Source organism: Nerophis lumbriciformis, linkage group LG01, assembly GCF_033978685.3.
Source record: "Nerophis lumbriciformis linkage group LG01, RoL_Nlum_v2.1, whole genome shotgun sequence".
NCBI classification, from domain to species: Eukaryota; Metazoa; Chordata; class Actinopteri; order Syngnathiformes; family Syngnathidae; genus Nerophis; species Nerophis lumbriciformis.
In genome coordinates, this window is record NC_084548.2 from 71,208,940 (window position 1) to 71,220,000 (window position 11,061).

At 38.9% G+C, this 11,061-nt stretch overlaps 1 protein-coding gene across 2 annotated transcripts in view; it reads left to right on the forward strand.

The window, feature by feature from the left end:
- Positions 1-11,061, forward strand: part of atp9a (ATPase phospholipid transporting 9A) — a 217,676-nt gene that overhangs the window by 23,058 nt on the left and 183,557 nt on the right. For both annotated transcript variants that reach the window (XM_061925336.1, XM_061925343.1), the window contains exons 3-5: positions 1,313-1,426; positions 1,495-1,603; positions 4,367-4,425. In XM_061925336.1, the coding sequence (XP_061781320.1) occupies positions 1,313-1,426; positions 1,495-1,603; positions 4,367-4,425 (282 nt within the window). The remainder of the gene's footprint in view (positions 1-1,312; positions 1,427-1,494; positions 1,604-4,366; positions 4,426-11,061) is intronic.

The window sequence follows — 11,061 nt, forward strand, 5'->3', positions numbered from 1 at the left end:
AAGTGTCTGATGGCTTAAATTAATTTTCATTAATTTTTCATATTTTGAATTCTTTTGAAAGGCTTACAAAAAAACTACATTTGAATTGTAATTCCATGCTATTGACAGGACTATTAATTTTAATGAAGTTAGCTTACCATGTTTACAGTATGATAATTGTGATAGAAATGTGAATTTTAGGCACAGAATATTTTTTACAATTGAACAAGGCAGTAGATTATACAAGCTTGGACAGAAAGTTAATAATGACACCAATTTTTTTTTTTATGGAATTGTTTAGTACTGTTTTACCATTTGTTTACTGTAAAAAGTGTTTATACTTTCAATTAACAAATTAAAGTCTTGTGAAAGGTTGACAGGATAACTGGCATTAACTGTCAAAATAATTTCAAACTATTGAAGTTATCTTACAGAATAAACATGTCAATCAACCCATATGATTTTTGCTGTAATATTTTTGTTTTGAAAAGTCACTGTGACTGATAGAAAAGTGATGGTTTTAGCAACATTTTAACCTGTCTGAATGCTAATAATCATTTAGCGTCGGGGGGCGAAGCCTGAACCCCCCACCAGGACTTTGTCCTGGACCTACCGGGGCCTGCGGCCCCTGGACCCTGGCTACTAGGTTTTTCTGATTTCAAAAGTTGGCAGGTATGGAAGTAGCTAAAACACTGCAGACTGCGGATGGAATTTAGCCGCTAGCTAGCTAGCCATGTCTTAAAGCACCTCTTCCTGAGGATGTTTCAGTGTTATAACTTCACCTTTATTGTTAGTTTTTAGACCAAAATGCGTCCGTCCTCCCTTTTCTGTCTACTCACTGTGTCTGCTTGTAAGTACTCTGTGTGCGCGCGCTGCCGAACATGCTCCTCTGCTCGTAAAACCAGCAATGACGCAGGGGAAGGGTACAGTACCGAGTATGATTAATTAGTATCGCAGTACTATACTAATACCGTACAACCCTACTCTCAACTGAGAGCATTTGAAGGAGCCTCAGTTATTGATTGATTGAGAAGTTTATTGAGATCTTAAAGAATGTAGTGCTTTAAAAAGGCAAATGGATGGCACAAAAAGCCAAAAGGCTTGTTTCCATTGTGGTCCATCCAGTCATTTTAATGTGTAACGTGAATATTATTTTATGTGTAACTTTGCTGCCTCTTGGCCAGGACTCCCTTGAAAAAGAGGTTTTTAATCTCAATGGGATTTTTTTTCCCTGGTTAAATAAAAAAAAAATCGTAAAACTGTTAAGCAGAGAAAGCCATCTACGGTTGTAAAAAGCCCCTCAGTATAATATTGTGTTTTATTGACTTGACAGGTGCTGTTCAATCAGTTCAAGTACTTCTTCAACCTCTACTTCCTGCTGCTGGCCTGCTCCCAGTTTGTGGAGGAGCTCCGCTTGGGCGACCTCTACACCTACTGGGTCCCTCTGGTAGGTTATGAGTCACTCTTCCTTTACCAGTTGATTTCCACTTGTCACCTTTTCTTGTTGTTGTTTAGGGTCTGGTGTTGATCATCACCATCATTCGAGAGGCCGTGGATGAAATAAGATGCTATTTTCGAGACAAAGAGGTGAACTCACAGATCTACAGCAAGCTGTCAACGAGAGGTACGATTAAGGTTCAGATTCAACTCAACTTTATTCGTATAAAGGTGATTGACAGAAAACCTAAAAGGTCCCATATTATAGTGTTTGTTAACGTTTTAATGAAAAGTGTACCCAATATGTTCAAACATGTACACAATACTTGTTTGGAAGTATATTAGCATTGATGCTAGAATTTAGACAGTTTTGATGTGTATTTAGTAGGGATGTCCCGATCCAATATTTGGATCGGATCGGCTGCCGATATTTGCCAAAAATTGCGTATCGGCAAGGCATGGGGAAATGCCGATCCAGATCCAGTTTAAAAAAAAACTCCGGTCCGTGTTTTCCAACGCACCGATTTAAATAATACATTCCACTTTTCTGCTGCTCCGTAATTTCCGTTCCGCATTTTCCAGCACACCTTCAACACATCCACAATTCTCACGCAGTTGCTTTTAGCTGCTGGCATTACACGACAGGCTCTTCTCACTCTTTCCTGTGTCTCCCTCTCACAGACAGCGAGCGCACCTTCTTACACACGTCACATACTGTCACGTCATACGTCACATACGTATACGTCCTCCCCGAGCAGAGAGCGAGGTAGCGGCATGGCTAACGTTAGCTGTGATGCTAGCGCAGCCGCTAAGGTGCGCGCCTGCTCAAACGTCCTCTGCGCACGGCAAATCTATGCCACGCACAAAATCAAATCAAAAAATAAGCGCATAACAATTTTCGACACACGGACACGACAGAGACAACAGTTTTCGTCATCATTGTTCAAATATTGTGACGTCTGTCGAGACGCTTATCTCCATTCGGTGCCACACGTTCAGACTCCACACCATCAAAATGGCAAAAATTTCCACATCAACACCGTATGAAAAAATGAGTGATTTTTTTAGTTGTGATTTCCTTCTCTGCATGAAAGTTTAAAAGTAGCATATATTAATGCAGTATGAAGAAGAATGTTTTAATGTCGACATGCAAGCCTTGAAAGAACATTTTGAAAATCAAGACTACATTTCCTGCAAATGGGTGCATTTCTACCCTATATTTTAACTTTAGATTTATTCTCATATCAAACTCTTTTGGCTGTCTTTTTGACACTTACATCAGGCGCCCCCCTCCACACCCTGGATTATAAATAATGTAAATAATACAATGTGATTATCTTGTGTGATGACTGTATTATGATGATAGTATATATCTGATAGTATATATCTGTATCATGAATCAATTTAAGTGGACCCCGACTTAAACAAGTTGAAAAACTTATTGGGGTGTTACCATTTAGTGGTCAATTGTACGGAATATGTACTTCACTGTGCAACCTACTAATAAAAGTCTCAATCAATCAATCAAAACACATAGAATCATCATACTGCTGTGATTATATGCATCAAGTGTTCATTCAAGGCTAAGGCAAAATATCGAGATATATATCGTGTATCGCAATATGGCCTTAAAATATCGCAATATTAAAAAAAGGCCATATTGCCCAGCCCTAGTTCAATGATGCCATTTCTGTTTGTCATGTATAATTTTGTCTATTTTGTGTTTATCCTTGAATAAACAGGTCAGTTTCTTGTTACCAACCATTGTGTATTATTCAAACTCCCCTAATTCAGCTGGCTAGTTGTTATCAAGAGTACTAAAACCCTTTTCAACATGATTCTGACAACTAAGTTGGCTAAATAACTTTAAACTTTAATACATGCTCGGATAGGCCAGTATCGGTCAGTATCGGTATCGGTCAGTATCGGTATCGGATCGGAAATGCTAAAACAATATCGGTATCGGATTGGAACTGCAAAACCCTGGATCGGGACATCCCTAGTGATGAGTAAAATTTTGAAAAAAACTTCGAAAAATAAAATAAGCCACTAGGAACTGATTTTTAATGGTTTTAACCCTTCTGAAATTGTGATAATGTTCCCCTTTAAAACAAGTAAAACACTCTAACATAAAATCTGCTTAGTGAGAAGAATGATCTTATCAGGCAGAAAATAAGCAAGTATCACCCTTATTTGAGATATTTCATCTTACTTAGATTGCAGTTTTTGCAGTGTGACTCTCCCAGCGTCTCTCAACTGCACTGGCCCTGTTAAAGCTGATTGGGGCCGAGGCAAACGCTGTGTAATTCAAAGCAGAGAGACGTAAAAGCCGGCGTATACAAGGGCGCGGTATAAAGTGGCGAGCGGCAATAAAAAAAAAAAAAAAAAGGGCAGGGGACTTCTTGTGGTTTCCATCACTTAGCCGCTTTGATGTGGCAGCCTGTTGGAGCCGTAAACGCGATGACCGCCCGCCTCCACCGCAGCGGCACCCCCGCACACGCCGTCCGGCAAAATGTGCGTGACATATCGCCTTCAAGCCCTCTTTCTAATTTTAATGATCATCTTTTATTGCATAGAATGCCCTTCTTTGCACGCAGCCCGGACAAAGCAGAAATGTGAATTCCCATGAACGCACCCCCCCCGCCCCATGGATGGCGATATAATATGTGCTTTAATGTCTTGCATATGCATTGGCCAGAGGTCACGGCAGGGGGTCAGGGGTCAGTGATCTCCTCCAAACAAATTTGCCTGTTAATTCCGAATGGAATGAGAGAAAAGGGCCTGAGCTCCCCCAGCATTCCTTCAGATATGCATGGAAAATGACTGCCCCCCACTCACAAACTTTAGTGGAGGCGAGCGCTGGAGCGTGCAGGAAAGCAGCTGCCGGTTGATTTTTCAGCTTGAATTGTTTGCTAAACAAGCTTTTTATGTTGTTTTTTTTTCTCCCCAGGCACAATGAAGGTGAAAAGCAGCAACATCCAAGTGGGGGATCTTATCATTGTAGAAAAGGTTTGTTTGATCTATTATTAATCAAATCAAATCAACTTTATTTATAAAGCACATTTAAAATTTACCACAAGTGTAGCCAAAGTGCTGTACAATGGACAGGTTAAAAGATAAAACGAGTACCGTATTTTCCGCACTATTATCCGCACCTAAAAACCACAAATTTACTCAAAAGCTGACAGTGCGGCTTTTAACCCGGTGCGCTTTATATATGGATTAATATCACAATTCATTTTCATAAAGTTTCGATCTCGCAACTTCGGTAAACAGCCGCCATCTTTTTTCCCGGTAGAACAGGAAGCGCTTCTTCTTCTACGCAAGCAACCGCCAAGGTAAGCACCCGCCCCCATAGAACAGGAAGCGCTTCTTCTTCTACTGTAAGCAACCACCCGCCCGCGTAGAAGAAGAAAAAGAGCGCGGATATACCGTACGTTTCATTTCCTTTGTGTGTTTACATCTGTAAAGACCACAAAATGGCTCCTACTAAGCGTCAGGGATCCGGTTCATGAAAAGACGCAATCTCTCCATCCGCACACGGATTACTATTTCACAGCAACTGATATTCCTGTGAACCGCACTGTGGATACAACGGGAGCACGTACGGTGAATATTCGCACCACAGGGAATGAGAAGTCATCCTTCACTGTGGTTCTAGCTTGCCATGCTAATGGCCAGAAACTTCCACCCATGGTGATATTCAAAAGGAAGACCTTGCCAAAAGAGACCTTTCCAGCCGGCGTCATCATAAAAGCTAACTCGAAGGGATGGATGAAGAAAAGATGAGCGAGTGGTTAAGGTAAGTTTAAGTTTACGCGAAGAGGCCGGGTGGCTTTTTTCACGCAGCTCTGTCCATGTTGATATACGTATGTTTGTGATTGCACATTTGCGTACATTTTGGGAGTGAACAGAGTTGTTAGAACGCTGGTTTTTAATATATTATTAAAGTTTGACTGACCTATCTGACTGTTTTTTTGACATTCCTTTAGCGCAGTTAGATGCGGCTTACAACACCGGGCGGCTTATAGGTGGACAAAGTTTTGAAATATGCCGTTCATTGAAGGCGCGGCTTTTAACCCAGGGCGCCTTATGGTGCGGAAAATACGGAGCAAACACAACACAACACAAACAGAACACGATAAAAAATAAATAAATAAAAATAGAATAAATAAAAACATAAAAACAGGTTCACAGCAGGTGTATTATGGGGCGCCATTGCAGGATGGATATCACTCAGTGTTAAAAGCCATGGAATAAAAGTATGTTTTTAAGAGAGATTTAAAAACAGGAAGAGTGGAGGCTTGTCTAACACTCAGAGGTAGGACGTTCCAGAGCTTGGGAGCAGCAACGGCGAAAGCTCTGTCACCTCTAAGCTTCAGCCTTGTGTCAGGGACCGTCAACAGCAGCTGATCGGCTGATCTTAAGGATCGGGTGGGGCAGTAAGGCTGAAGGAGTTATTAGTCTTCATTTACAGGAAAAAGTCCAAAATGAACGCAACAATTGGTAACCCCTTTCCGTTTGCTTGTTGTAATCCTAAATAAACCTCAATTTCTGGCTTTTTCTACTCTAAATCTGATAATGCACATGTTCATCTTCTATTCAACATGTGTGTTGGTTGACCCATCGCAGGCATTTTTCTTACAAGATTCCTATGGCTATAATGACTCATTTGAGTAACGGGATTAAAAGAATAAGAGTTAATTATTTTGCATAAAATTAAGGCTGCAGCTAACGATTATTTTTCTATCGATTAATCTATAGATTATTTTTTTCGATTAATCGGTTAATCTATAGATTATTTTTTCGATTAATCTATAGATTATTTTTCCTTTTACCGATTATTTTTTTATTTAAAAAGAAGATGAAAAAATAAATATAGGCCAGTTTTTTCAAAAGGCATGGCTTTTATTTACAAAAAAAAAAAAGTATGGCCACTCAGTCAACATTGACAACAACATGACAAAATATTCTGTAACAATGTAAACATTTAAAACTTTTAACATTTAACAAAATTAAAAGTAGCGTATTTGCTTTTTAATGTGCAAATATAAAATAAACATACAGTGCAAATCCTAATATTCTGCAATAGTATAAGCATTTCAAAAGTAAAAGTATTGCTTATTTTGCTTTAAAATGTGCAAAAATAAAGATAAACGTTATTTCGCCTCGAATTACTGCCGGGTCAAACTCGTTTCGCAAAATAATTAGCGCATGCTTGGCCTTACCGCCGACTCAGGATTAACGCCGAAACAAACTCGTTTCGCAAAATATTACATTTATTAGCGCATGTCTGGAATTTTCGCCGAGTCAAACTCGTTTCGCAAAATAATTAGCATATGTCTAGAACTTCCGCTGGGTCAAACTCGTCACGTCATGAGTGACACTTCACCTGTCATCATTTTCAAAATGGAGGAGGCTGATTTCAATCATTTGAAATCGCATAAAGGGAAGAAGATTAAGAGCTATTCAGTAGGATTTACGGTCCAAGATTTTGAATATGCTAAAAAGAACAGTAAGCAGCTATGTTTTATTAATATACCGTAGCTGCGTGTGTCAAATATGAGTCATTAAATGACTCCCGCCTCCTGGTGGTAGAGGGCGCTAGTGATCCTTCTTGCGACTACCGGTACTGCAGAAGACCGGTGCTGCAGAAGAAGACAACAAGCAACAAGAGTGAGCACTTTTAAGATGGAGGATTACATATCTAAAATAAAACAGTTTTCTAAACTGGACTTTCAATCGACGCAGGAGGTAATACTTAAAGGAATATCTCCATCGAGACAGAGAGACTTTTAAAACTGAAGAAAGATAAGGAAGACTTCTATAAACAAGTTATCGATGCTTTTGATCAGAAGCAGCTGCGCATGGACTCATAAGTAAAAGGTAAGACCATAATAACGTTTTTTGTATTAAATGTGCTTTTCATGATGGTATCCTTACATCACTCAAATTTATAAGCGCAGGCCTAAATTTACCCCACGCCTTTTAGTAAGCGCACGAGTGAGAAGAGGTTTTAAATTAATTAGCGCCTTGGCGACTATTCAAGTATGCAACGCGTCAACGCACAAAAACGGCGTCGACGTATTTACGTAATCGATGACGTCGACGCGTCGTTTCAGCCTTACATAAAATTAGCCAATGTATCAAATACTGTATATCCATGTGGTATAGGGTTGTCCCGATACCAATATTTTGGTACAGATACCGGTACCAAAATGTATTTTGATACTTTTCTAAACAAAGGGGACCACAAAAAATGGCTTTATTTTAACAAACAATCCTAGGGTACATTAAACATATGTTTATTATTGCAATTAAAGAACAATTTTGTCCTCAAAATAGTGAACATACTAGACAACTTGTCTTTTAGTAGTAAGTAAACAAACAAAGGCTCCTAATTAGTCTATGCAGTAACATATTGTGTCATTTATATACCTATTATTTTGTACACATTATAATGGAAAAATGGATTATTAATCTACTTATTTATTTACTGTTAATATCTGCTTATTTTCTGTTTCAACATGTTCTATCTACACTTCTGTTCAAATGTAATAATCACTTACTCTTCTCTTCTTTGATACTTTACATTAGTTTTGGATGATACCACACATTTAGGTACCGATCCGATACCAAGTAGTTACAGGACAGTGACGTGCGGTGAGGTTGATGGCTGGTGAGGCACTGACTTCATCACAGTCAGATTTACAAACATATGAACCCTAAAGAGTATCTTATTCACCATTTGATTGGCAGCAGTTAACGGGTTATGTTTAAAAGCTCATACCAGCATTCTTCCCTGCTTGGCACTCAGCATCAAAGCTTGGAATTGGGGGTTATTAAATCACCAAAAATGATTCCCGGGCGCGGCGCCGCTGCTGCCCACTGCTCCCCTCACCTCCCAGGGGGTGATCAAGGGGATGGGTCAAATGCAGAGGACAAATTTCATTACACCTAATGTGTGTGTGACAATCATTGGTACTTTAACTTAACTTTAACTTTACACATACAAACTGTAGCACACAAAAAAACTTTATTATGGTCTTACCTTTACTTATAAAATAAGTCAATGAGCCGCTGTTGTGCTGGATTAATGAACCCTCTGACGAGAGTGTTATATCAACTAAAGCCCTCACTTCAACTTTCCACGGGCAAGATTGAATCTATTTAAAAAAGTGTAACCGAGGGTTTATAAATGTCGCCTATACTGTATGAAACTACAAAATAAACACGGAGGCTCCAGTTTACACGAGGACCACTTTATTTACCTTCTTTCAAAAACTTCCGCTCCACTCCAACGTGTCGTCACTTCCGCTCTTAGCGCCTTCAAAATAAGAGCTCAAGGCATATAATGTATAACAGCGCATAACAGGAACTTAACATCACAAAGAGGAAAGCCCATAAAAATAGGTTACAAAAGTTATTTAATAAGAAGCCAAGAAGTGCAAAAACAATAATGTTCGTGTTGGAGGAGTTGTGAATTAGGTACACCTGCAGTCTGCAGGTGTACCTAATGTTGTGGCCCTGCAGTCATTCACAACTCCTCCAACACCAACATTATTGTTTTTGCACTTTTTGGCTTCTTATGAAATAACTTTTTTAAATAGATTCAATCTTGCACGTGGAAAGTTTAAGTGTGGGCTTTAGTTGATATAACAATTCTACGGCGGGGGTGCAGGAGACGAGCCTCAGCCAGTGCGTCTTTTGCAGCCGTTTTATGATCGCTCAGCACAAGAAATACTTTACACACATACAGTTGTTGACAAAATACACTGTACATTATATACCTCAGCTAACTAAACTATGGAAATGTATAATATAATTCATATAGCAATACAGTCTCACTGCACAGCAGGCCAGCAGTTAGCCGAGTCATTGCGCAATCCATGTTGCGGCACTGAGTGACGTGCCTCAACTGGCTGCTGTTCACCGCACCGTCTCTTCTCAGTATTTGAACGGCAAATGTGAAAATTCAGCGATTTTAAATAAAAAATAATCTAAAACGGGTGAAGTTAAATGTAAAATAACTTTATAGTATAATCACTGGATACATATAACAATTTAATAAAAAAAATATATTTTTACATTTTTTTTTCTTTCCATGATGGCAGGTGAGGCCCTGCCTCACCTGCCTCTAGTGACTGCACGTCACTGTTACAGGATCATACATTGGTCATATTCAAAGTCCTCATGTGTCCAGGGATGTATTTACTGACTTTAACATAAAATGAATTTTTAAAAAATGAAAAAAGATTTTGTGATGATAAAAAATATCTATGTAATCATAGTAGTATCGACTAGATACGCTATTGTACTTGGTATCATTACAGTGGATGTCAGGCACCCATGGCATTTGTTTACATTCACTTTTTAGAGGCAATATAGTACCGAATATGATTCATTAGTATCGTAGTACTATACTAGTAACGGTATACCGTACAACCCTAGTGTGGTATTTATGCTAATAGCATGTTGACATAAATATTACAACAACTAAAAATGATGTAGTAACTATGGATGAGTATCGAAATCTGTACTGATCAAATTACACCTGTACTACTGAATACCGATTCATTTGGGGGGCAGATATTATAAGTTTTACTTCTTTCTGCTCCTTTTTTTTTTCATGTTTGTTTTCTTTATGTGATGTTGATTGTTTTTGTTTGACCTTTATGATTGAAATAAAAAAAACATTAGGGCTGGTCGACACAGCTAAAACTGTATCACGATACAAGCGTTTTGTATTGGTCGATCTCGATAATTATTTCTTATGACTTATCGAAAATAAATATATTTTTTTAATGTAAACATTTTTATTTAAGATATAACTTTCCTCTGATTGTAATCCTCTCAGCGATCAAAGCATGGAAAACAATGTAAACAAAATTACATTGAACTCTTAACGATAACCTCTTAAAATGAAGGTGCAAAAATAAGGAATGATGTCAGAAATGCTTAATTAAGTCCAACAAAATAGTGCAAAGTGTAAAAATGTAAACATAGAGAAACCTGAGAAGAACTATTTCAGGGGTGAGCGTGGCAAAGGTGGTGTGGTATTACTGATTAGGAGCGCCTTGGTCTGACTACGGTCCGTTTGAAAAAAATCCCCAAACTGTCGAGGCGACTTTTCTTGTTTTATCCACAAATGCTTGGCTCTCTGAAGCACTCATTTTTAGTTTCTCTTCTCAATCCATGCAAAGAATCAACCGCAGGACAACAAGATGGCACAACCAAACGTGATATTTGATACGGTTACCTGATTATTGGGGCTTTCCTTTAAACAATCAAATTACCTCATTTTTCGTACCTTGATCAGGTCTCATAAATTGCCTGGAACACAGAGCACAAAGTTCAATAAATCACAGCATTCAATAAATCCAACATATCACACATTCAGCAGACTAATTTACAAACTACATTTCAGTGGCGCAACACACTTACCGCCCGATGGGCGCAGACCTTTCCCAGCAGGGAGCCAGCCACACAATGAGTCAGACACTGAGGTGCTATTTAAGCAAACGCAGTGATTGGCAACCTGACACAGCTGCCTTGGGGCAGGTGGCCACACATCAACCTGATTGAGAATAGAATTAGGGATGTACTTGCCTTCAATGACCAGGCCCAGAGGTTGGCGTAGTTTGA